Source organism: Panthera leo, chromosome D2, assembly GCF_018350215.1.
Source record: "Panthera leo isolate Ple1 chromosome D2, P.leo_Ple1_pat1.1, whole genome shotgun sequence".
Classification (NCBI taxonomy): Eukaryota; Metazoa; Chordata; class Mammalia; order Carnivora; family Felidae; genus Panthera; species Panthera leo.
This window is the reverse complement of record NC_056689.1, coordinates 78,955,110-78,982,051: the sequence shown is the minus strand read 5'-3', so window position 1 is coordinate 78,982,051 and position 26,942 is coordinate 78,955,110. Positions and strand designations below refer to the sequence as shown.

Genomic DNA, 26,942 nt, shown 5'->3' with positions numbered 1-26,942 from the left:
GATAGCGCAGGGAGAGCTCCCCCAAATTTCCGTGATTCTCTCGGGGTGGAAATCCCAGGTTCCGTAGCAGCTCTGTTCTTGTCTGCTCAGCCCACGACCGGGTGTCCCCTGTCTTGGCACCAGTGACATTTGGGTCGAGGCGCTTCTTTGTGGCGGGGGCTGTCTTGCGCACTGCAGGGTGGTCAGCGGCATCCCTGGCCTCTGTCCATTAGTCACCAGTAGCTCCCACTTGCTCCCAGTGGTGACAGCCAAAAATAGTCGCAGACATTGCCAAAAAACCCTGGGGGGGGGAGGGCGGGCAGTGGCAACGTGGATTCCTTTTGAGGACCTCAGACTCTGAGTCTCCTCTTTCTTCAGATTTTCTAACCCTATTCGGGATGTTTGACGGTGTAGAAAGTGTGACCGCAAGTGCCCAGAATAGTGTTGTAATTGCTCATAATTTCACAAAGTGTGAAGCGATTCGTAAAGCACCCGTATTTCCGTAATGTGCCAAACAGTCCTTGCTTTGTACTGATGACATTTGTTGAGGGCTCCCTTATGTGAGGTAACATTTATCGAGCCCACACGGCGTGCAGGGCCTCTTGTCATCACCATCGGCACCCTCAGGGAGAAAGGATCATTGCCCCCGTTGTAGCAGATGGGGAAACTGAGGCACGGGGCTTTTAGGCGCATTGCTGGGGTGTATACAGGGTGCAAATGGCGGAGCTGGGATTCCCACCCGGCAGGGGGACTTTAGAGCACGAGCCCCTCACCAGCACCTTGTGCGGTGGTTGACTTGGAGATGCCAGGACCAGAACGCGAGCCGCGTGTGTGGACTTCAGCCCGTCTGCCCGTTCTGAGCCCCAAGAGGGCCGGGCTGCACATGTCTTCCCCCTTTACATTCCCGTCCCCCGGGCCAGGTAGTAGAGGCACAGTGAAGGTGAATGTTGAGAAATGAAATCAGGGGCGCCTGGGTGGCTCAGTCGGTAGAGCGTCCGGCTTCGGCTCAGGTCACGATCTCGCAGTTCGTGAGTTCGAGCCCCGCGTCGGGCTCTGTGCTGACAGCTCAGAGCCTGGAACCTGCTTGGGATTCTGTGTCTCCCTCTCTCTCTCTCTCTCTCTCTGTCCCTCCCTGCTCTTGCTCTGCTCTGATGTCTCTCAAAAATGAATAAACATAAAAAAAAAAAAAAAAGGAAATGAAATCAACGCCAGTCTCGTGGGCTGTTTACGAGAAGAGAGGAGCCCGATACCAACTAAGTGTTACGGTTTCCTGAAGGAAGCTACGTGGCAGTATTGTAGGTATTGACGTGCTCCAGGTCTCCGTCTAGACAGGATACCTGCCTTGGGTGAAGAAGTAGGGGGACTGTGTCCTGAGAGCCCCATTACAGGGGAGCTCATTACGTTTCATGGGGCGGTGGCCCCCTGGTTGGCTAGCACCTCTGGGAAACGAGAGCTTCAGACATTCACACCCTGTGACTTCAGCAAGGCCGGCCGAAGCCCCGGTAACACGCACTTGCAAGATTTAGCCGTTCCCGGGGGTTCTGGAAGGCAGAACGTGGCAGCACCTCCAGGTCCTTGGCACAAGCGCCCCATATGCCCTCAGACCCGAGGTGCCGGTTGATTGACAGCTTGGGTTTCTGGAGAGCGTGGACTGATGGGTGTTTCCGTTCACCTTCGTCTGAGATCGTGGTGCTCTGAGGAGGCCACGAGAGGCGAGTATTGTGACATTTGCCCTCAGAGCTCTTTCAGGATTGTTTGAGGAGGGGGTGAGAGTGCACACACGTGGTTCGGTCCTGGTACGAGACCGATGTTAGCCAGCGCACTGATGATAGGGTTCTACTTGCGGACCCCTTGGCCACGTTGTTCCTGTGCTGTAGCTGGACTGTGAGTTTCACATCACTGATGCCCATTAGAAGTAAGGCTGCCCCAGAATTCGGGCTGAAAAGTGCTCAGATGGGAACGATGGGCTGGCCTATCTTTTAAATCCCATTTAGACTTTTTTTCTCATCTGAGTACATATTTGTGTAATAGCTACAGAAAAAGCCATGGGGTTCATATTGAAAGGGTCTTAGTAAATTAGGAAGACTCAGTTCAGATGTTCTATTTCGTTTCCTTCCTTCCTTCCTTCCCTCCCTTTTCCTTCCTTCCCTCCCTCCCTATTCCTTCCTTTTCTTTCTTTCTTTCTTTCTTTCTTTCTCCCTCCCTCCCTCCCTCCTTTCCTTCCTTTCCTCCCTATTCCTTCCTTCCTTCCTTTCCTCTTTCTTTCTTTCTTTCTTTCTTTCTCCCTCCTTTCCTTCCTTTCCTCCCTATTCCTTCCTTTCCTTTCTTTTTCTTTCTTTCTTTCTTTCTTTCTTTCTTTCTTTCTTTCTTTCTTTCTTATCTTTCTTTCTCTCTCTCCCTCCCTCCCTCCCTCCCTCCTTTCCTTCCTTTCCTCCCTTTCCTCCCTATTCCTTCCTTCCTTCCTTCCTTCCTTCCTTCCTTCCTTCCTTTCCTCTTTCTTTCTTTCTTTCTTTCTTTCTTTCTTTCTTTCTTTCTTGTCAGAGAATTCTCTCTTGAAATGGTAATAATATAGGGAAAATTCCAGAGCAGAAACGCCACCTACCTTGTAGATTCAGATCAAAAGAATCTCCATAGGAGCTAAAACTCAACGCATCAAGTGACTTAAATGCCAATGCATACACATTCACTAGATACACTTACCCTTCGAGAGCCAACTCCGTGATCACCTCTATCCTGGTCCCCACCAGACCAAGTTAGTCATTATCCTTAAATGTTCCTGTAGCAGTTTGCTCTGCTTCCTGAAATAACACATTCCCCATTGTGTTCTAATTCATCTGTTTTCATGTCTTTCTTCCTGCCTGGATGGTGAGGTTCTGGGAGGGGACGATTCACCTTTGTATTCCCAGCACCCGGCATGTGTAGGCTGGTTCGTAGGAGGCAGTCTGTGCCTGGTGGGTGCATGAGTAATAGGCGAGCTCATTAAATTTCCTCTTCCACACTGGGCAAGAAGAGGACATATCATACTGAAATATTTCCAACTTGTTAATAATAAGCAATCCCATTTTATGATTTAGAATAAAGAGTGTTCAGGGCATAGCATTTTTTTTTTCTTTATCCCCTGCTCATTCTTTTCTGACCATCAACACCCCCCCCCCCCCCCCCCCCCCCGCCAAATCTCATGAGAATATTCATTGATTCTGGGTCTTTCTGAAGAACATCTCTCTTTCTTTCCAGGCAGGTATTAACGAAAATGATTTTTATGATGGGGCGTGGTGTGCAGGAAGGAATGACCTCCATCAGTGGATTGAAGTGGATGCTAGACGTCTGACCAAATTCACTGGTGTCATCACTCAAGGAAGGAACTCACTTTGGCTGTAAGTGTGGATGGACCTGTGCTTTTGTAGACTCTATGCCTTGGGTCTAATATTCTAGGGTTTGGACAGAGACAGGAAGACGCAGAGAAGTATCTGACGATAAGCAATAGAAAGGAAGAAAATCGGAATGTGGACAGGATGCTGGGCTTGCTGTGGACACAGGCATCTCTGGAAATGACATTGTCAAGAACAGAGGGAGGGACCCACCCAGCAGGTTAACGCTGAGTAGACAAAGGTATCGTTAAAACAGTGCAGCTTAGGCAGGCGGCTGCCATCTTGGATCTGTGATGGATTACTAGTACCCTGACAGCCCGAGGTGGGAACTCTGAACAAGGAGTGAGTTCTCGGTAACAGGTGCAAGCCACTGTTTGGGAGTAGAAGGCGTGAACCCTTTAGAGTCTGAGAAGGACTGGAAGCCTAGGGAGGTTCCCAAATAGAGGAACTACTGGACGTGAAGGAGCAGCCGGGGTGAGGCCTGAGGACGACATGGAGCCCATTTGAGCTTGGGCCCAAGGCTGGGTCAACAACGAGATGATCTGACGGGGATCCCAAGAGAGGTAGGCTCTCTGTCCTGTGGTACATGCATATGGTGGGATATTACTCATCCCTAAAAAGGGAGGGCATTCTTTTTGTTTTTTTCAATTTTTTTTTAACATCTATTTATTTTTGGAAGACAGAGGGAGAGAGAGCACTACTGGGGAAGGGACGGAGAGCAACAGGGAGACACAGAATCCGAAGCAGGCTCCAGGCTCTGAGCTGTCAGCACAGAGCCCGATGCGGGGCTCGAGCTCACCGACTGTGAGATCATGACCCTAGCCAAAGCCGGACGCTTAACTGACTGACCCACCCAGGCGCCCCAGAAAAGGGAGGACATTCTGACACCTGCTCTACCATGGCTGAATCTTGAGGACATGATGCCAAGTGGGATAAGCCAGTCACGAAAGGGCAAATGTGATTGCGGTTACGCGAGGTTCCTAAGTACTCAGCCTCGCAGAGCCGAAAGTGGAATGGTGGAGGCCAGGGTCTGGGGGAGGGGAAACGGGGTGTTATTGTCTAAATGGGTACTGAGTTTCAGTCTGGGGTGCTGAAAAGTTCCGGAGGTGGATGGAGGTGGCCGTTGCACAGTGATGTGAACGTGCTTGATGCCCCTGAATTGTACACTTAAAAAACGGTGGAAATGATCCATTTTGTTATGTATTTTTACTACGGTAATGAAAAAACGTATGTGCAAAAGCAACGTGCACGAAAAATACGAAACAACGTCCCTGCCTCAACCCAGGGCTGGTTGTAGAGACCAAAGCGGGGCTGCATCTCTGGGGTTGTCCTGTGTCTCCAGCCGTGTAGACAGCAGGCACACAGAGACTGGGGGCTGGGCAGGGCAAAGCAGGGTCCACGGGATCTTGAGTGCTTTCCGAATTTAAGCAAGAGTTTTCAAGTGCCTCTAACATCCGCCTACAACTGAGAAGCCAAGGGCACGAATGCCTCGCGCGGTGACATTAGGAAACTGGTCTCATCAGCTAAGACCCCTCCCACCCTACCCGCTTCATCTTCCCTGTCTGTACCACACTCTCGGATTTCATTTCAGTGTTTGCTAGTTACCTCTTGGCGGTCACGTACAATGTGTCTGTAATTTGTTGATTAGATTAATTTTTAATCCCCGGAAAGGTCAACAGTAATAAATAAACCAGGATAAGAGAGGGGAGCCTGGCATCTGTGCTCATATTTAACTGCCTGTCATTGTCACTGTAAAGGGGACTTTCTTACATGGTGACAATGTTCAGGCAATGACTCATCATCTGTTTTCCCTCTGAGCTTTTTTTTTTTTATTGTAAAGACTATATTATTACATCTAGCAATGTTTTAAAACATTACCCACGATCCCACCACCCTTAGACATAGTTTTTTTTTTTACTCATGTGTAATTCTACTGCGTATGCAATTATGTTATTTTAACTTAAAAACATATCCAAGCATTTTTCCCCACTGTTACTCTGACATCACAATGATCATTTTTCATAGTCTATAATTTACCCAGCCCTGTCTCTGTCACCTTCTTAGTGTTCTGGTATCCCATACCATTTTGCAAGAAAGAATTTTCATACTTTTTTCTTCCTTCCAATTATTTCCTTCAAATACATTTCCAGAGCTGGGTTAATCTGTGCATTTTGACAGCGTTCGGTCGTGTGTTTGGGCTGTTTTGTGTAGCGCATTTCGTTTTTTTCCGCTTTGCTTTTTAGCAGTGCTTGTGTGTAATGATGATTTTTGCTCTGTGGGGCACATTGGGCTGTAATCAGCTTATTACCATGACAATTGTTTTCACTGCTCAGATTCTGAAAGGCGAGAATTTAGGGGAAGGGAATGTTGAATGGCTCAACTTGGAGCAGAAACTTGGAGAGAAAGACTGATCTGAGATTATGCATAGGGATCAACGAAGGGATTTTACCTTAATGCTTGGATATTAACCTGTCTAACCGCTGTCGTTAGAAATCCTATAGTTGATTTATTATTGGATTGGAAGCACAGAGCAGGATAGGAATAACACTCACATTCCATCGCATCAAGGACACAAGAGCATTTGGGGTGAACAAGAAACGGCCGTAGAACGAGATCTTTCTTTGACTTAGCCTAGGACAGGAACATCTTAGAGGGCTAAGACAAGGGATAGAATTGCTTTTAAGAGTCTTTTTCTTTTGAAATGTCTAAATGTATTTCAAGTCAAATTGTTCTTCAAGGACAATGGAAAAAAATGCGATGGGTTTCACTTTGTCTTACCACCCAGAACAGGATGGTCTGCACCAAAGACTGAAGAAGAAGTAGGACAAAGATAGGTTCTGGTGTCTGAAGCTTGCCGCCTCCCCCCAGGAGGATGAATGAAACTCATTCATTTTGTTAATGAATAATGTTGGAAGCACTGGGATGTGTCCCAGTATGACCAGGAAACACGTCGGCAATAGGAACCATCAAATATGAACAGTGAAGAAGACAGCAGGTGTCCCCCTTTCCCTCTCCCCGCACACTGTTCCCAACACAGGCATCTCTGGTGTCATTTTTAATATTTCTCTTTACGGGCTTCTGTGTTTCTCCCTGCTAGTCTGGAAGCACCTGGATGATAGAGGTAATACCTGGTCATTTTGCCCAGTCCCAGGCTTCTATTAGATGCTCGAGTAATGATTTTTTAATGAACGAATATTGTTAGGAAGTAACAAATGGACAAAGGTTCGTTCACAGGGCACAGTAATGAGTTCATTCATCTGCCAGCGTCAGTGACTGAGAGCAAGCTTGGAAATGGGACTAGGGAGAGGGAAGGGGACGCGGGAGATTGAGGAGTGACGATTTCTAGAGAAGATGGCACACCCAACAAGGTGGCTTTGGAGTCTCGTCACAGCTCTTGACTCTTGTTGGTTATGAATTTTCTCTTCTCAGAGCTTCAGTCTGCTGCCTGAAAGAAGGGAACTGTTCTCCCACTGATAAAGATGCATGGAAGTCAGATAAATCATTACACTGTTTTAAAATTACCCTGCACATCAGGGCGCCTGGGCAGCTCAGTCTGGTGAGCGTCCGACTTCAGCTCAGGTCATGATCTCAACCGTCTGTGAGTTCGGGCCCCGAGTCGGGCTCTGTGCTGACAGCTCAGAGCCTGGAGCCTGCTTCGGATTCTGTCTCCCTCTCTCTCCGCCCCTCCCCTGCTCACACTCTGTCTCTCTGTCTCTGAGAAATGAATAAACCTTACAAAAAAAAATTACCCTGCACATACTAAGAGCTCGGTAAACTTTACTTTCTTCCCTCCACTCCTCTTTGGGTTTTATTTAGGACAGTGGCTTTCAAGCTTTATTTTTAGCTACAGAAGCATTTAGAAAATAGAGAGAGGTGAGGCTGCTCTGTGTGAATCTGGGGGGGTGGAGGGGAGCGGTGCCTGCCTGGCCCTCCCCTCGCCCCTTGTCAGAGCAGCCCTGGAGCAGCCTTCATCCAAGTATCTCTGGCAGCAAGAATCCCGGACAGCCCGAGGGTGCTTCTGTGCAGGTTACAACTGGGCCAGCTTCTTGAAAGGCTCGTGGCCACTTCCTGAATCTGGCCGGGTGGAGGGGAGATGTGGAATTCAAACCAAGACAAACAAAGGCAGCGTTGGAGTTAGAACTTGAGCTTTCTAGTTGAGCCTGCAGACCATCCCCTAATCTCAGAGCATCCATCACATTTTAGTTGGGAGTGTTTTAGAAACGGAAGGGCAAGGAGTTGCGGGCTCCTTGAGGTCGGGGCCAGATGGATCCTGCTGTTTAGAAATGGCTTCTGTCTGGTTGTTGAAATAAATATAGGAGCACTTTGGAGTTACAGTACGTGTATACTTAGGAATACTATTCATACTTTCCATCCGCAGGACTTTCTTGATTGGTATTTTTCAGTGAACATCCATAATCTTATATGTTTCTGACATTCTCTTTGTGTGTTCATGGATTCATCTGTTTTGAGCATTCTGTGCTAAGCACTAGGGATATGAGGTGAGCAGAAAGTGGCCTGCCTGCAGGGAGCTTTCAGTCTGGTGGAAAAATCCCGTATGTGAACGGATCCACTGGCATCCACAACATGCCTGTTGACGAGGGGTGGGGGATGGGAGAGCTGTTATCAGATGCATGACACAGATGTGAAGGATGATCTGGCAGGTCGCAAGGCTTTAGGTCGTGGCCTGCAACCAGTTCATAATCGGGTGGACGAAAAGCTGTGATTCTCGGTTTCATAGTTTTTCAAATTATTTGGGCTATTTGAAAGTAATAAAATATAACTATGTTTATGATATTGAATCATTTGTATGTTTCACCAGTAGAAATTATCCTTCTCCACCACCCTGCAATTTAGTGAAACGTCTCCATACTAATGAAAGCTAATCTTTGGGGTGCCTGGGTGGCTCCGTCGGTGAAGCGTTCGACTTCGGCTCAGGTCATGATCTCATGGTTCCTGAGTTCGAGCCCCGCGTCGGGCTCTGTGCTGACAGCTCGGAGCCTGGAGCCTGCTTCAAATTCTGTGTCTCCCCCTCTCTCTCTCTCTGCCTCTCCCCTGCTCACGCTCTCTCTCTCTCTTTCTCTCTGTCTCAAAAATAAGTAAACATTAAAAAAAATTTTTTTAAAAAAGCTAATCTTTAATTTCCCTAATCTCAGAAAGTATATTAGACCTATGGGTGCTACAATCACAACCAGTGCGATGGTTGGAAAGTTAATTATTCTGCCGGAGGTGGATAGATGCTGTACCGGCATGGGCGAAATACAGGCAGTTTAAAAATAGCCGAAGGTTTTAAGTTTTACTTGCTTAACCAACAAAACGATTCTCATTCTCTGGAGAGTCTGTGAATGTGTCCTCAAAGTGAGGTAGCAGTCTGACTGATGAGTTTGTAAGGTGACGGCCGGGAGGGTTTGACTGGTCGGCTGAATTTTTAAACAGCAGTCAGGCTAATTAGAGCCAGATGAACGGAGCCAGGCTGGGAGCCAGGCTTGTGACCAAGGACACAAAGACAGTGGAGACACAGCTCCAGCCTAAGGGGCTGGCTTTCTGTTTGTCCGTGGAAAGCTGTAGCAAAGGTTCTGAATGTGGGCCTCCGCTGATGGTTCCGGACAGTTCTGATGGTGAAGGAGAGGAGCAGCTGAAGGAGGTGCCCGACCCAGAGGGAAGGCAAGGCCAGGGAAAGGCCCGTTCCCCCTTTCTGCCCTGGGAAGAGCTGTGTTCGCAGGAGGGGCCGGTGGCCGGTGGGGCAGATCGGCGGGGTCCTCTGCAGACAGTGAGTGTGGCGGCTCTAGGGGTTGGCCGCTTACGGCAAGAGGACAGGGAGGGCCCTCAGAGGGCTCAGCGGGTGTCTAGAGCTCATAGGCTTGGACCGGTCCCACCTGGCACTGCTGGCACTTTCTCCACTAGGGGGCGATAGAGTCGATGGCCGAGCCGCTGGAGGAGGTGCAGGGACCAGGGCATTTCGGGAGCTGGCAGGGCACCGAGCGCATTTGGAAGGAAGGGTGTGAGGGTCAGCTCCAGGGCTGGCGGGGGAAGAGGCAGAGGGCTGATTCCCTGGAAGTTCAGAGCAAGTTCAAGGAGCCACTAGGGGAAATGAGGCTTCAGAAGTGGACACGAGCTTGGCCGGGAAGACAGTGGTCATCTGAAAAGTCCACAGGGGCAGTGGAGGTGATCAGCTGGGGCCCAGGGGTGGGGTGGGGGGGTGTGAGCGAGCCGGGGGTCGGAGAGGAGTGGGCGTCTGGAAGTCTCGAGGCTGCAGGCTGGCCCCCACTGCCGTCCCTGTTGGGAGAATGTCTGGGACGCGCTGGACCCGAGCTCAGGAGAGGTGAGGAGATGGCTGTGGAGAAGGTGGGGTCTGGCGAGAAGCAAAAGTGAGCGCGAGAAGGGGCAGAGCTAAGGAGAGACGCCACTGGAGGGTGTGCATCCGGCGACGGGGTTGGAGAGGGAACCGCTCCAACACCTGCCCAGCAGCTGGACCCCTGGCTCCCAGCGGGAAGTGTCCACCCAGCCCCTCCCTTAATCTTCAGTTCATCTTGTTTTCTGCTCCCAGAGGACTGACCTCGGCCTTCATGCTTCTCTCGTCCCCCGGGGTTGGGGTCCGAGCCACCAGGGTGCAGAGCAATGCAGCACAGGGGGCTGGGGCCAGGGGCGCGGAGGGGCACCCGGCGGCCCCTGGCACAGAGCTTGAGGGGAGGCTGGCCAGCACGCCATCAATCACCTCCCGGCTTCTTGGGGGAGAGAGAGTGTGTGTTTTCAGAATGCACGGTACCGGGCCTCCTTCCTCACTTCCTGGCAACATGAAATGTCTGGCACCTTCGGGGGGGGGGGGGGTGGTGCTGGGAAGGCACAAGCTTCCGAACATCTTTCTAACTTCTTTGGAAACTGACAGTCTTTGAATTGCTGAGTTTGGCACGAGATGGAGGGGTTTTAATGAAAACCTCGACAAGTTCAGATAGAGGGCCTGGCATGCAATCATTTCTTCATTTCATGTTCTGTTTCCACCACGCAGGGAGGGTTGTTTGAAGTCAAACGAAACTCTCACTTAACGGTTGCATGGTCGTACTAGGTTTTCTGGGTGCCGATGACTAAGAAACAAGCTCTTGGAAGGTAACAGCTTTGAAGTGGAGACAACTCTCGAGCTCCTTCCTGGGGCTGGGACTTCCACCCTGCTTTACTCAGGGGTCCTCGGTCCCCCTGAGCTGTGACCCGCCCCCCCCCGCCCCCCCGCCAAGGAAACCCTCCAGAAGGCTGCTGGGTACATCTCATCTTTTTTCTCATCTGTTTCCTGGTAGAGGGGGCCCCACCCCTGCTTAGCTCACATAATGCTTCTACCCCTGGACCCACACAGCCTTTGTGGATTGGCTCGCACTGTCTGTCTGCACTCCTAGCAGGAGCCTCCTCTGTTCCACAGATAAAGCAAGCATGCTCCTGCCTCAGGGCCTTTGCATGTACCATTCTCTCTGTCTGAAAGTTCAACCCTCCTGCATCAGAGGCTTTTTTTTCCTCCTGATCATTCTTTTGAAACGCACTCTCAGTAGCTCTGTGCCCCCACTTGGCTTTATTTGATTACCTATTTATTTGTTTTTACTTGCACTGATGTCACTCCCGGGCAGCAGGCAGGACCTGGCTGTTGTTTGCCACTGAGCCCCCAAGTGCTAGGTTGTACCAGCCAACAGAGGGAAGGTCTCAGTGACTGCCCCTCCTGCTGCATCATTCGAAACTGCTCAGATCATGTCCTGATTCTCTCCCATCCAGAGGCTGGACAGACGGCCACCCCCAGCCCAGAGTAGGTGGGTGGGTGGTCCAGGTGGGCTCCTGGCGATTCCGAGCCTCCTAGTCTTGTAAGGAGAGGTGACGACTCCCTCTCAGCTTGTCGTGCATGTTCAGTGAGACGCAGATGGTCTCAGAATGGACCGGCACATTCGGGACACAGCGGAGGCACAGAGGGCCGTGGCTGCTGTTATTTACGAAGTCAACATCTCACTGCCCCTTCCTGGGAGCCCCCTTCCCTAGCCATTCATAGCTAGGACCTCCCGTGTCCCCGGAGGGCACCCAGGAAAGACGTTAGAACTGGATCAGTCACGTTTCAGCTAAGCAGAGCCTGGCATTTTGTGAAAATACTCCTCTGACACGTCTGTATTTTGTACAAATGGATTTGGCCGGCAGGAAATTTCTTGAAATAAAATGATATCGCTTCCCTGTGCCGGGGCTGCAGAGCACTTGGCATCATCATACTGGGTGCCTCTCAGCACCTGCCAGGAAGGTCCCTTTCTTGTCCCCATTGTGTGGATGAGAACACTGAGCTTGGAGAGCACACACAGCTTGATATCTCTCTCTGCCTCGTCGTGAACATACCTGTGCTTTCTGCCCTCCCCCTCCTTCTCCCTGCTATTACTCACGATTTTCTCCTGCACCCTGAGGCCTCAAGCCCCGTGAATGGGCTCCTGTGTGCTTCTGAGCACTTGTGGACGCCGGGGGGCCAGAGGGCGTTGCTGGCCACACCCAGGGCCCACTTACCTGTCAGACACGGTGCCAGGGGCCTTGTGACCTTTAGGGGCCCGTGAACGTGTTTAACCTCTTGTACAACCTGGAAAAAAAAGAAAGGAACGTTGAGGTCAAAGAAAACATTCAAATATATCATGTTACTGTGTTCACCTCTGTACCAAGGCAGTCAAAAAAAACATGGCTTGAAAATTGTTTTTATGGAGGAAGCAAGTGGCCTGTGGTCAGCAGGAGAGTAGCCGGCACAGATGTTTACGTCCGAGTCCCAAGAATCTGAGAAGGTGCGAGGTTCCATGGCACACGGGCCTCAGGGTCGCACGTGGACTTGAGGTTGCTGATCGGCTAACCCGCAAATAGAGACGTGACCCTGGGTTGCCTGGGCGGGCCCGGTGCAGATGTGGCGGTCCTGGACAGCAGAAGGGGGAGGCACAAGGCGCAGCAGGTGTGGCTGGCTCTGAGGGTGGAGGAAGGGGCCCCGAGCAGGGAATGGGGGTGGCCTCTACAAGTTGGAAAAGCAAGGGAACAGATTCCTCCCTGGAGCCTCCAGGAGATACCCGGCCCTTGCCCGACACCCTATCTCAGAAATTCTGCCCTCCCAAACCGTAAGATAATAAATGCGTAGCTGAAACCGCTAAGTCTACAGTACTTTTATAGCTGGTGTGGGAAACCAGTAGCATCCATGGAGGCAAAAGTGTCTCGGGCCCCCGCAAGCCCTCATGTGGCCTGGCCACCCCACGGCTTTGCCCTCTGACGTGAGGTCAGTGCCAGGCGGAGCCGGGCAGGAAGCTCCGGGCTCGACACATGTTCTCGCGGAGCGGGGTTGGAAGCCAACTCTCTTCTCTCTAATTTTTTTTTAAATTTTTTTAACGTTTATTTATTTCTGAGAGAGACAGAGACAGAAACAGAGAGACAGAGAGAGACAGAACATGAGCAGGGGAGGGGCAGAGAGAGAGGGAGACACAGAATCCGAAGCAGGCTCCAGGCTCTGAGCTGTCGGCACAGAGCCCGACGCGAGGCTCGAGCTCGTGAACAGTGAGATCACGACCTGAGCCGAAGTTGGACGCTTAACCGACTGAGCCACCCAGGTGCCCCATCTTCTCTCTAATTTTGAGGATTCCTGTGAGCTATTTCTTTGGTTCCTTTTTCTCCTGGTCTCTTGAGTGACTCTTTCAGATTTAAAGGACTTTAAATATTTTCTTTTTACTTTCAGTTTTCTGCTGTGGAGTTTCTTAACTAGGAACTGCCTCGTCCTCTACCCAACTCGATTGGGCTTGGCCTCCAGAGTGGTATTTTCCCTCTCTCATCCTGGTAGACTTTTTTTGCTGGAGGTAATGGAAAACTAGATACTATTTCTAAGTTTATAACACTCTCTCCTGTGGTCTGCGTTTGCAAAAGGCCATGGTAACTGGTCCCAACTGAAAAAATCTAATAAATCAGTGGGCTGATTTTTCAGCATCCAGCGTTTGTCTGTGCTGAGCATATAACACCATTTAAATGTTTTTAATGTTTTATTTCTGAAAGAGAGAGAGAGACAGAGATAGAGCATGAGTCGGGGAGGGACAGAGAGCGAAGGAGACACAGAATCTGAAGCAGTCTCCAGGCTCTGAGCTGTCAGCGTGGAGCCCAATGCAGGGCTCGAACTCATGAACCATGAGATCATGACCTGAGTCAGAGTTGGTTACTTAACCGACTGAGCCACCCAGGCGCCCCTGGTAGCACACCATTTAACTGCGTCGCTGTGGTTCCGGAAGGAGGGAGAGAACAAGAAAGCCGTGTCTGTGTTCTTGAGTGCTGGGAGTAGACAGATGCCTATTGTAGACAAAAGGCAATGCTTCCCCCCCGCCCTCCCCCCACCTTTTATTTTCAAGATGCTACAAAAGACAAGTTTAGACCTCGGGGGAGCGGTGGTCTTGCCCAGAGTTATAGGTTGGCCGCAGCTTGGATTTGAGCCTGCGAAGCTCTGTCAAGGAGGTGATGGACAGGAAGAGGAAGCTGCCAGCCCCCCGCCCCCCATGGTTCCAGCAGAAAATTGGCCTAAAAACTGAGAGATTGTTGGGCCCTTCCTTCTCTGACTGAAAAGGGATTTCACAGGGCTCTCTCTACTTGTCTGAGAAAGTGGACGACACTCAGTGCTCCTTACAGCTGGGGTTGTGGGTTATTAATGGTCCCTTTCCCGACTGACTTCACTCATTTGCCATATCCAGTGCTGTTTGCTGGGGCGGGTGGTGCTTGTTGGTGAGGATGTGGGGACATTCTCTCTCTTGTGAGGTGGAAAGAGAGAAGAATCTGACCGGCAAGGCCGATTGTCGTGAAGGCCCACTGTGGTAGACCCCCCGGGGGTGCCTCGGATCTTACCCTGTGGCCACCCAAAACTAGTTATTTGACTGTGATTTGAGCCACTCCTGTTGTCCCCAGTCACTCCCTTCCTTGTCACTTGGCCCCCTCTGTTGTACAAAAACTTTGAATTTGTACGTGGTTAATATAATCAGTGTCTTAAGGTTTATGTCCTCCTTGTAAAGGCATCGCCCTTCTGAGAACGTGCGTGATTTCCCCCATGTTTTCTTTGAGCACGTTTATGGTTTCGATTTCTACATTGAAATCTTGGAGTCATTGTATTTTGGACTGTGTTTCGGCACAGGTGTAACCGATCAGACTCATTCTCCAGTGGCCACTAGAAATAATGTCCCCGCATTATGTCTTTTCCATACTTTCCCCAGCTGCTACGGCCTGGACGTTGGTGTGCCTCTCGAAGTGTATATGCTAAATCCTAACACGTGATGTGATAGTATTTGTGGGTGGAGCCCTTGGGAATCGATTAAGTCATGAGGGTGGAGCCTCCATGCTTGGGATTAGTGCCCTTATCAAAGAGGCCCCACCAAGCTCCCCAGCCCCTTCTTCCGTGGGAGGGTGTAAGGAGAATGTGTGACCAACTGGCACCCGGGGATGGTCTCAGACTTCTCAGCTTCCAGAACTGGGAGTAATAAATCTCTGTTATTTATAAGCCACCCAGTCCGTGGTGTTTGGTTCTAACAGCCCGCGGGGACTAAGATACCAGCTGAAGGGACTCCAGCTTGACATTCCAAATTCCTGTCTGTCGTGGGGTTTGTAAATTCTAGCTATGTCTTTTGTCAGATCAATGGTTTGCGAATATTTTCTCCCAGTCCGCAGCTTATTTTTTAATCCTTTCACCCTGGCTTCATGTGAAGCTCTCAGAGAGCAAGGTTTTAATTTCAGCCAAGTATACGCTATTGATTTGTTTTTTTTTTCCTTTACGGATTGTGTTTTTGAGGTCAGGTCGAAGAACTCTTTGCTAAGCTCTAGACCCCAAAGACTTACTCATGTATTATCTTCTGAAGTTTCATAGTGTTACGTTTTACCTTTAAATCTGCGACCCGTTTTGAGTTAATTCTTATATAAAGTGTTAGGTTTCGTGGGGATTAATGATCTATCCCATTAAACCTCATTCTGTGTAATTGCACATAGACACATAATTGCTTCTGCGCCAAATGTTGAAAAGACTGTCCCCTCCACCATGAAATTGCTCTTGCGCCTTTGTTCAAAGTCGGTTGGCCATATTTGTGTGGGTTTATTTCTGGGTTCTCTGTTCTGTTCCACAGATCCATGTGTCTGTTCCTCGTCCATCATATTGTAGCCGTACAATGTCTTAAAACAGGGTAGATGGATTCTTCTTGCTTTATTCTTTTTCAGAATCGTCTTAGCGATTCTAGTTTGTTCGCCTTTCCATAATCATTTTAGAAGAATACTGTTTGTACCATAAAAAAAATCTAAATAGGATTCAACAGGAATTGTAGTGAATCTTGTCTATTAACTCGGAGAGCAGCTTCGCTCTACCAAAGCCTCTCGTCCGTCCGCAGACAGGGAATGTTTTCTCATTTAATTAGGCTTCTTTGATTCCCTCCGTCAGTGTTTTATGGTTTTTTTTTTTTTTTACGCTTGCAAGTTGGGTACGTGTTTTATCAGATTTATACCTGAGAATTTCATCTCTTTTAGGCAGACGCGAATGGTGTGGTTTACAAGTATTTTATTTAGGATTTTTGCGTCAATATTCCTATGTGGCATTAGGTTAAAGTTTCCTCTGTGTGAGCAGTCTTTGTTGATTTTCGGTATCGAATCTTCCAAGTGAGGGAAGATTTTCTTGCTTTCCCAGCTTTGAGTACATCCAGGCACGAGCATTCAGAGGGGCTTGTGGGGAGCGCTTTTATGACTGCCTTTCTTTCTGCACCAGTGCTCCGGCTGTTTAGATTTTCTGTCTCTTTGCTCGGTTTTGATAAATTCTGTTGTCCTAGAAATCTTGTGTTTAGAAATATATTCATATTTGATTCAGCACAGTTGTTTAAGGATGCGTTTCTTCTGGTCAGTGATTATTTTCTCATTATTTTGAAATATTTGTGCATTTCCTTTTTTTTTTCTTCACTAGAGTATTTCATGAATTGTCTATCTTTTTTTTAATGTTTATTTATTTTTGAGAGAGAGTGGGAGCGAGCATGAGTGGGGGAGGGGCAGAGAGCGAGACATAGAATCCTAAGCAGGCTCTGGTTCAAACTCATGAACCACAAGATCATAACCTGAGCCAAAGTTGGATGCTTAACCGACTGAGCCACCCAGGTGCCCCCGTGCATTGTCTATCTTACCATTTTCTCCTCCTTTTTAAGGAAGGCATTAGATATTTTAATGAAGAAAAAAAAGGAAATGGACAAATACTTCAAAATAATGAGAAAGATCACTGATCAGAAGAAATGAACCTTTAAACAATTATGCAAGGGAAACAAAAGTAAACATGAACTATTGGGACTTCATCGAGATAAAAAGCTTCTGCCAGTGAAAGAAACAGTCAACAAAACTAAAAGGCAGCCTATGGAATGAGAGATGCTTGCAAATGATATCTGATAAAGGGTTAGTATCCAAAATCTAAGAACTTACCAAACTCAACATCCAAAACAACAAATAACCCAGTTAAGAAATGAACAGAAGACATGAACAGACACTTCTCCAAAGAAGACATCCAGATGGCCAACCGACACATGAAAAAATGCTCAACATCACTCATCATCAGGGAAATACAAATCAAAGCCACACTGAGATACCACCCCACACCTGTCGGAATGGCTAAAGTTAACAACACAAGAAACAACAGGTGTTGGCAAGGATGCGGGGGAAGGAGGAACCCTTTTGCACTGCTGCTGGGAATGCAAACTGGTGCAGCCACCCTGGAAAACAGTATGGAGGTTCCTCAAAATAAAAAAAAAAAAACAACTAAAAATAGAACTATCTCACAATCCAGCAATTGTACTATTCGGTATTTAACCACAGGATACAAAAATACAGATTCGAAGGGATACATGCACCCTGATGTTTATAGCAGCATTATCGACAATAGCCAAGCTATCCATCAATCGATGAATAGAAAAAGAAGATGTGATATAATATACAGTGGAATATTAGTGAGCCATCAAAAGAATGAAATCTCGCCATTTGCAATAACGTGGATGGAGCTAGAATGTATTATGCTGAGCAAAATAAGCCAATCAGAGAAAGACAAGTACCATAGGATTTCACTCATACGTGGAATTTAAGAGACCAAACAGATGAACATATGGGAAGGGGGGTGGGGAGAAGAGAGGGAAACAGATGACGAGAGACTCCTGATGATAGAGAACAAACTGAGGGTTGATGGAGGGAGGTGGGTGGGAGATGGGCTAGATGGGTGATGGGCATTACGGAGGGCACTTGTATGTAAGTGATGAATCACTGAATTACACTAAAACCAATATTGCACTGTGTGTTAACTAAAATTTAAATTAAAAAAAAGAACAGGCATTCCTTGGAATTACTGATCAGTTCTGCTATTTTTCTGTTTTTGAATTCAATAGTTTGTTTAGATTCCTTCCTTTTGCTTTATTCAGATTTTATTATTCAATTAACCCTCTGGGTTGGACTCTTCACTCATTCATTTCTTTTTCTCCTTCTTATTTAGTGATGTCTGCTTGTAGGACTAGAAACTTCTGCCCAGTACTGCTTAACTCTGTCCGGGCAGTTGCTGACATAATGAAGTTTCATTACTGTTGTTTTCTAGATGTTCTTTACTTTTGATTTTTATTTTCTCTCTGATCGAAGATTATTTGGGAGACTGATTTACATTTCCTGGGGCAAGAGGGCTTGGAATTTTTTATTTTAATTAAAAAAAACTTTTTATGTTTATTTTTGAGAGAGACAGACAGAGACAGAGTGCAAGTGGGGGAGGGGCAGAGAGAGAGGGAGACACAAAATCTGAAGAAGGCTCCAGGCTCTGAGCTGTCAGCACAGAGCCCAATGCGGGGCTGGAACTTCGAGACTGCGAGATCATGACCTGGCTTAGGTCGGACGCTTAAAATTGACTGAGCCACCCTGGTGCCCCTGGATTTTTAATAAAAAAAAAATCATTTTGTCTATTTTAGAGCAAGTGAGCAGGGGAGAGGGGCAGAGGGAGAGAGGGAGAATCTCAAGCAGGCTCCACTCTCAGCACAGAGCCTCATGCAAGGCTTGATCCCATGACCCTAGGATCATGATTTGAGCCAGAATCAAGAGTTGGACGCTCAACTGCCTGAGCCACCCAGGCACCCCAGGATTTTAATTTTATACATTTCTCATTGTATCAGAGAATATTGTCTCTACTTTCTAATTTGTTGATGTTTTAGAAGTTTCTTTTGAGGCCTAAAATAAGGACAGTTTTTTTTGTTTTGTTTTTTTTTTTGTGAAAGCTCCATAAGTGATGGAATAGAAAGACTATTTTTGTTTTAGGGCAACAGAACACACGTATAGCCATTAAACTCAAGTTTTTTTTTTTTTTTTATGTTTATTTTTGAGAGAGAGGGAGAGACAGAGTGCGAGCAGGGGAGGGGCAGAGAGAGAGAGGGAGGCACAGAATCTGAAGCAGCCTCCAGGCTCTGAGCTGTCAGCACAGAGCCCGATGCAGGGCTCGAACCCACGAACCATGAGATCATGATCTGAGCCGAAGTCGGACGCTTCACCAGCTGAGCCACCCAGGCGCCCCACACACGTATAGCCATTAGATTTACCTTCTTAATTAGTGGTGTTTCGTCTCTTTTATGCTGACAGTCCATCATGGCCGAGAGAGACTGTCTCCCTCCCTCCTTGTGTCTCCTGTAATTTGTTTCATTAATGCTGGTGCTATGCTTTAGCACATAGATATCCACAACTGCTTCATGCCTTATTGTGAGCTGTATCCTTTGGAATCATGCAGGGCCCTTCTTTGTCCGGCTTAATGCTCTCTTTTCCCTGAATTCAGCGGGCGGATTTTACAATCGTAATCTTGGCCTTCTCTATATTTGCATTTGCCGATATCTGTGTGCCCAGATTTCTGTTTCAACGTTTCTGAGTCACTTTGTGTGTTTCTCGTGTATATCCACAGGGCTGTATTTCCTCTGATGATGAGGAAGGTCTGCAATGTGGTTCTCCCGGCTCCTTCTCTGACTGCAATTTCCTGCAATGCCTGTAATGCAGTATTTCTTCAGACACTACCGATTAACACGCTATTATGAACAAATGAGTACATTTGTGTAATTCTCCCCCTCTCTCTCTGCTCCTTCTGACTGTAGCTGACTCGTTACCTTGCTTACCGTTTACCTCTGCGCGGGAAGTGTTCCTAAACCTTCCCCGCTTAAGTTACTAATATCTTTTAACCGCCCTTCTCCTCCACCAGCTATTAAGAACAGATTAAAACAACCAGGATACCCGGGTTTGGGGTCTCATCCCCCCTCTGGAATCATGATAGTACTCACGCCGCAGTGTTAATTCAACGCAACAAAGTAAGTAGCATAGCTCCAACGGTGCCTGGTGCATAGTGCCCGTCCAGTGGGCGTTCCAAATTACAGCTGATGATCCTGGTTAGCGGAACTCGATGAAGCTGGTGGTGGAAAGTGGGCATCACAGAAGGTGTCAGCACTGGATACCTCGAAGGCTGTAGGGAAACCCAGGGGGCCTGCATCACCCCGGAGAGCCCTTTCTGCGGCAGGGACCGTGCCCTCGAAATTACGGAGCTTCTGTGGGCAGACCTCACAAACCCCAAGCAACGTGGCACCAGAGCACCCCTAAAACGGACAACCATCCTGATAAAAATATCAGCGTCAGCGTGTTACGTCCTGTATTCAAGTACAAGAACAAGTTCAAGTGAAGGGCACTCCTTTTCACAAAAAAAGGTGAAGGAAGCTTGGAAGGGTCGAGGCTGCTGCTTGAGAGGCAGGGAGAGACGGACATCATCGTCAGAAGGGAGGGCGGAGGTCAGCAGCTGCAGACTCTGGCCAGATGTTGTGCGGACAGAGACGGAAGACCTCCGGCTTATTATCTTTTGCTCGTTTCTTTTGCATAAAGATAGGGAATAACCGTTCAGGGAACACTTCCAAGTTAGAGCACGTGGCCACACCGAGCAGAGAGGAAGAAGGGGAACGGGCACCATGTGTTGGGATCGTCGTGGCCTGCTGTGTGCAGCTAGGTACCGTGGCACCTTCCATTTGGCTGCTGTGGCTCCGTGGTACGAAGGGTAACATGCTGGGAAACTACTGTGTGTGGACCACAGTGGATTCTGCCTTCTACTGGCATTGTTCCTCTCTGTCTTCTCTGATGAGTATGTACACACACACACACACACACACACACACACACACACAATCACAATCTGTATAGTGCATGGTGGGAGAGCCTCTGTGAAGTCTAGCCAGTGGATTCTCTGTATTTTTTTCTGAAGTCCGTTCTGAATTGTGGTCAAGGCACAGTTCAAGTCCAGAAAATGAATGTTTTCCCCTCATAGTCCTCTACCCAGAAGCTTCTGGTCTTCCTGGAATTTCTGGTGGGTGTCCAGCCATCTCAGCAGAAATTTCCAAACCATGTTTGGTAACTTTGATTTGGGGGAAAGGAGACCTTCAACTAGGAAGAGACACGATTCCTCGGGGTGCATGTTCTCTGCCATTGGCTTGGCCTCTTCCACTCGTACTGGCAAGGTCGCAGTTGGGGGAGCGCCTGGGTGTCACTCGGCGCAAGAAGATGTCAAGTTTCATTCCAGAACAGTCATGATGAAAATAACTACCACATGTCGAGCTCCTTCAGGAGTAAGTGCATTGTGTGTGCTAACTTCGTTCCTTACTGGGCTCCTGGAAGTTAGAATTTAACAATTCACTCTTACCCAGAACTACAGGTGCCAGAAGCAGCAGAGGCTGGTACCTGGCAGAGTGAGTCTCTGAGCCCAGTTCTGTGGCCCGTTTCCAGGACGCCCTCCCAGCAGGAATTGTCGGCAGCTCTCTGCCTGCTCCCCCTTGACGCTCCAAGCTGGGCTCGGGAACGTATAACTCTCCTGGTGTGGATTTTGCTCGCTTGAAACCATCTTTCATGCCTGGTAGGAAGGCTTCTATTTTCTACCAAGACCTCTCTCTCTTTCTGGGGGGAGACTTTTCACGATGTGCTAACGCTTCAGTCCAGGCGGAGGGAGCGGTTGAGCCTGTGAGCTCTCTAAACATTTTTAAAAAGTTAAAATCTTTGCTAAGTTTCCCAAAGTCATTATTTTTCTTCTTTTTAAACAACCTTCTGATCTCCAGTTTTTCTTTAAAGTTTATTAAGAAAAAAAAAAAAGATATTAGCACGGCCAACAGACCAGCCAGTTGGCAATACATTTAGAACACAAGGAGGGCCATAGGAAGTTAAAAGCAAAGGGCTTTCCAATTTTACTCATATAAAATTCCACGGACTTTCTCTCCAGAGTAACATAGTAAAATGTGAACTCTTGAAAGAAAAATAAAAAAGAAGCCTTGTTTTTTAATCGTGCTTTGAGTTTGTAACTGAGATGTAAATTGGCCTCGATTCTTGCATGGTTGACGAAAATGAACCTAAACTGGGTGGAGAAATTGAGAAAGTGCCAGAGTGTAGCAGAGATGAGAAAGAGAGACGCGTGGGCATTGACTTCTTAATGAAAAAAATCACGGGCGTACTTTTAAACATCAAAGAGCATTGCTTCCAATTAAAGATCGTAACGCAAGGGGCACCTGGGTGGCTCAGTCGGTTAAGTGTCCGACTCTTGATTTTGGCTCAGATCATGATAGTGTGGTTCATGAGATCGAGCCCCGTGTCAGGCTCTGCACTGACAGCATGAGAACTGCTTGGAATTCTCTCTCCCTCTCCCTCTCTCTCTCTCTCTCTCTCTCTGCCCCTCCCCCTCACGTACGCGCGTGTGTGTATGTGTGTGTGTGTGCACGCACACTTTCTCTCTCTCTCTCTTTCTCAGAAATAACTAAATAAACTAAAAAAAAACCAAATAGTAGCCTCTATCCCATACCCTTGATCCCAATTTCCTGATGTCCCCAGGCAACTGCTACTGGAACCCTTTAGCTGTCTCTTCTGTTTTATTTATCTTAATACCTGTATTTCTGAACAAATGCTTTTAGTACTTTTTCATGATTGTTTTATATTACTTATTGTCTGTCTGTCCACTTTCTACTGTGAAAGCTAAGGATGTCTCTTATTGACCTACCTTTACTGACCTGTCTCCAATGCGTGTGCATTTTCTCTGTCTCTGTGTCTCTGTCTTTCTCCTCCCATCCTCCCAAAGGAGTATCAATTTTAGCTAAATCAGTATTCAGCGTTTGCATCATGGTCATTGTTGAACTATTATTTACAGCTGGGTCACCTGATACACTATAATTATATTTCCTTTCCTCCAGCTTTTTTGCTTTTCCTGGAGGTGATAATCCCTTCTTTTTAATGGTTTTCGAGGTACCTATTACCAGTTCATTCCAAAGCTTTCTGATAGGCCCGAAAATCTCCCCTGAATACATCTGTAATATCAACAATTCAGTCTGGTCTTTTCTTCCCGGAGATCACCCTCTTGGGGTCTTCTGGCCTCTGCTGGCATCTGAATTTGATCTCCGGGCCTATGGCAAAGCCCCTTCACTGTTCCTTCTGGAATTCTCTTCACCTCCCTTCTGAGTTCTCTTCTGTGTTTCTTAGATCCCATGTCTCTCTGTTTTCCCATGGATTTTGGTGGTTCCTATCTTCTGGGAATGGCACTTGGGAGGTAAAAGTTTGGATTCCTTGACTGTCGGGATAGGCATTTTTGTTGACCTTACCCTTGATCGGTGGTAGTTTGGAAATAACTTCCCCTGATAAGTTTTAACAACTTTATTGAGATGATCATTCCCATACTATATATCCCACCCATATAATAAATTCGCGGAATCGTGGTCTCATCACAACGATCAGTTATGGAGGATCTTTATCCTGAAAAGAAACCTCATACTTGTTAACCCTCACACTTTGGAAACATTTTTCCATTGCCTCTTTACCTTTAGTGTTGTAATATGGAGACGTGAGGATATTTATAAATATTTGAACTGTTTTTCCTCAATAAAGTTTTAGGGTTTTTTTTTCTGTATTCCTTGTGCTAAAAACTACCCAGTGTGTGCCTTGTAGCTGGCACTTGATGTGACCTTGAAATGTGGAAATTGTATTTTTTTAGTTAGGGGAAATTCCGTTTTTAGATTTTTAACGTTCATGTATTTATTTTGAGAGGGGGCAGGTAGAAGGGGCGGAGAGAGAGGGAGACGGAGAGAGAGAATCTCTAGAGAATCCATGCTGAGCACGTGGAGCCGACGTGGGGCTCGATCTCACAAAGAGTGAGGTCATGACCTGAGCCAGGATCGAGTCGGATGCTTACCCGACGGAGCCACCCAGGCGCCCCAGTTTTGGGAAATTCTAATTTTTCTTCTTCCTCCTCTTCTTCCTCCCCCCTCCTCCTCCTCGCCCTTCTCTTCCACCTGCTCATCTTCATCTTCTTTTCCTTCTTCTCTCCGTTTTTTCCTGCCAACTTTTTTGAGGCGATTATTATTTGCATGTTGAATCTCTTGCATTGACTTTTTTCTTTCCGGCTTAAATGCCAACCAGTCTTCACCGGGGTACGTCCTTTCACCCTCCGTATTTCGGCTTATGTACCACCTCCCCAGGAACACTTCCCCTGTCCAGCTCTAGAAAAGTCAGCCCACCCCTCCCCCTCCCCTCCCATTTATAAGCTTTCTGTGTTTCCTCTTTGAATAATGTCACAGTTGCAGTTCAGTAATTGATTGTATAGTTAGTTATGCAATCCCTGTCTTCCCCTCTAGACTAGACAAGGGCCAGGTTTGCACTGAGACAGGCACAAGTTATAAAGACAAGTTTCAGCAGCAGAAAAACAACGTTTCTTCCGGCCGGGGCCTGTCCAGAGCATTTGGAACAACACTGGTGTCTGTTCGTCACATGTGGCCGTCAGGCAGCTGAACGGTGTTCTGCAAAGTTGCTTCCGTGCCCACCCTCTTCGTGGGTCATGGGTTTGTTTCTGAGCCCTTCCCGTTATCTCAGCAAGTAAACAGGAACACGTTGAGGGAGCTGGTATTACAGAACAGCCATCCTGATGGGTAAAAGGTGACAAGCCCTTGAAAACTCTGTCTCGGTTGCCTCGCCAATGAATTGCCAGTGACACTTAGCCCTTTCTCAGGATGGGTTTGAACAAAGCGAATGGAGCGTTACCCTGTTGTTTTCGAGTTGTCGGATTGGGGTTTCTAAACAGCAGTACTGATGGCACCTGGGGCTGGATACCTCTTTGCTAGGGAGTCTGTCCTGTGCAGACATTTTAGAATGTTCTGCGGCATTCCTGGACTCCGCCCACTAGAGGACCCCGCTGGTAGCACCCTACTTGGTACCCTGACCCCCCCCATCATAACAATCAGAAATGTCTCTAGACGTTGCCATGTGTCCCCTGGGGGGCAAAATCCCCCCTCGTTCAGACACACTGTTGTACACGCAGACATGGGGGCTTTTCACAGACAGATACACCCGGTGATACTAGCCAGGGCCAGTGGGCATCCCCCAGTGTAGGGGAGACATTCGGTGGTTGGTGGAGGGCTCAGAAGAGCACATCGAGTGTTGGGCTGGATTTGGAAGAGTTTTTGGAAGGCTCCCATGGCCGGTACGATGACCTATTTGTTTTGGCCAGTTGGGCTCACGGTGGGTAAAAAACAAAGTGAGAAGCTCTTTCCGGACGCGCTTCTGACATTGTGTGGAAGAAGCCAAATGGTTTGAGAGACACCAGGTAACCGAAACTATGGTAAGTGGACCGCGACGTCGAACGTTGATTTGTTAGATCGGAAGGGATTTCCTGCGTGTCTGTTTGAACTCGGCTGTCCGCTTTGGGAGAGAGATGGGTGTGTTGAGGGGGGCGGTGACTTAGATTTCTGTGGCTGCGGTTTTCTGGCCTAGCCCTCAGCTTCCCACTCACTGCACAGAATTAGGCAACCATTGTTTTATCCTGCTGGGACCGAGGTGGTAGGACGTGTCTGGACCCACAAGCCTGGGGAAGGAGAGAAGGGGTCTGGAATGAGTCTAAGAGTGGAACTAGGGTCTGAGTGGGGTTCCTGTGGTGGGCAGACGTCTTCCCACAAGAGGTCCGCATTCTGATCCCTGGAACCTGCGAGTGTGTTACCTTAGATGGCGAAACGGACTCTGCAGTTGTGATGAAGTTAAGGACTTTGAGATGGAGAGAGGAGCCTGAACTCTGTGGGTGGTCTCCAGAAGCTGGGAGAGGCAGAGAAACAGATTCTCCTGTAGAGCCTCCAGTGAGGCTTCCTGTAGAGCCCAGTGAGACTTCCATCCCACAGAACTGTGAGATAATACACACATGTTGTTTTAGGCCACTACATTTGTGGGAATGTGTTCCAGCAGCCGTAGGAAATTGATATAGCTCTCAGAGTCTTCGGAGGTCAAAACAAGAATCCACGAAGCCCAAAGCAGGGCTCTTAGGAACAGGCATTCTGGAGCAAGCACGTGGTAACCCTTGGCCTGCTAGGGTGTGCGTGTTTGTGTGTGTGCACGCGTGTGTGCGCGCACGTTTGCACCGGCCAGAGTATAGAGCCCTGCAGAAGGGAGACAATAGCCTACCGTGAGCAGAAGCCCGCATCCCAGCTTACTTGGAAGGCCTTACATCCAACTCCTTACAGCACCACCATCCGCACACATATCTATTCCAATTTAGTGCTTACATATTCCTTGTCTGGTCCTAGTATTTTTGTCGGGAGGTTTGCAAGAGGCCGGAATTATGTTTGTAGTCCATCTCCTACGTTTCTGAGTACCAGAGTTGACGTGTGTTTATATAGGAGCTCATTTACTCTTCACAGATGGAAGATGTTAGAGTGCAGGGATAATGCTGGTACGCCTTCTCTCCGCACTCAGTTTTGCTGGAAAGCACAAGGAAAAGTGTGGGATTTGGGAGACCGGGCTGCTCTGTTTCTGTTGGCTCTTCTCAAATATCCCTGTGGGGATGGTAGCGATCTCTGTTTCCTAATCCAGCTGCTTTCCTCAAGCTGCAGTGGGGAATTTGGCTGCTGGCTGGCTGGGCACTTAATTGTCTGCCCTCAGCAGGCTCAGGTTGCTTGGTGGGGCCAGTAGGGCTTTCTGACAACACTTGCCCTTGACGTTCTTGCTGCTCCTCGCCTGTTTCCAGGTACATCAGTCTGGACTGGAGGTCGTCTCCCCTGTGACAGATACGTGATTGAAGTCGCAAGATATAGCTAACCCACTCCAGCCTCCTAATCTTTGCTTTGTTGTCCTAGCCCCATTGGACCCATGGACTCACACGGACCTATGGAGTCACAAAACACAGCTGGTAACAGCTTAACTGCTTGGCTCCTGCGGAATGATTGCCAGCTTCCCAGCCTGGGTTTATACTCTCTGCCTCCCTCAGACGTAGCAAGCCGCACATTTGAGGATCACTGAACCCTTGGCTGGTTTTTTGAGTAGGACTTCATGGGGTGAAAATCACCAAATCCTATCCCTTGAGACACACTGTGTGTGTCGGGGAGCTTAAGAATAGGAGTGGGGGTTGTGAGCTCAGGCTTCTCTGCCGGAACCTGGGGTCCAAGCACGGTTGGGACTCTCTCCAAGGGTCCTGGTTTTGAGCTTCTCTGTGTGTCTGGCTCACTGTTCTCTCTCTGTAGCCTGGCCTCTGCTTCCCCAGCTACACGATGGGGAATGGGACGGCCATCAGCACCCAAGGTTTACAACTTACAACCG

The 26,942-nt window shown here is 48.2% G+C and overlaps 1 protein-coding gene across 1 annotated transcript in view; it reads left to right on the top strand.

The window, feature by feature from the left end:
• CPXM2 (carboxypeptidase X, M14 family member 2) overlaps positions 1-26,942 on the top strand; it is a 140,687-nt gene that overhangs the window by 53,135 nt on the left and 60,610 nt on the right. Inside the window, exon 4 of the mRNA XM_042908489.1 lies at positions 3,214-3,353. Within this exon, the coding sequence (XP_042764423.1) occupies positions 3,214-3,353 (140 nt within the window). The remainder of the gene's footprint in view (positions 1-3,213; positions 3,354-26,942) is intronic.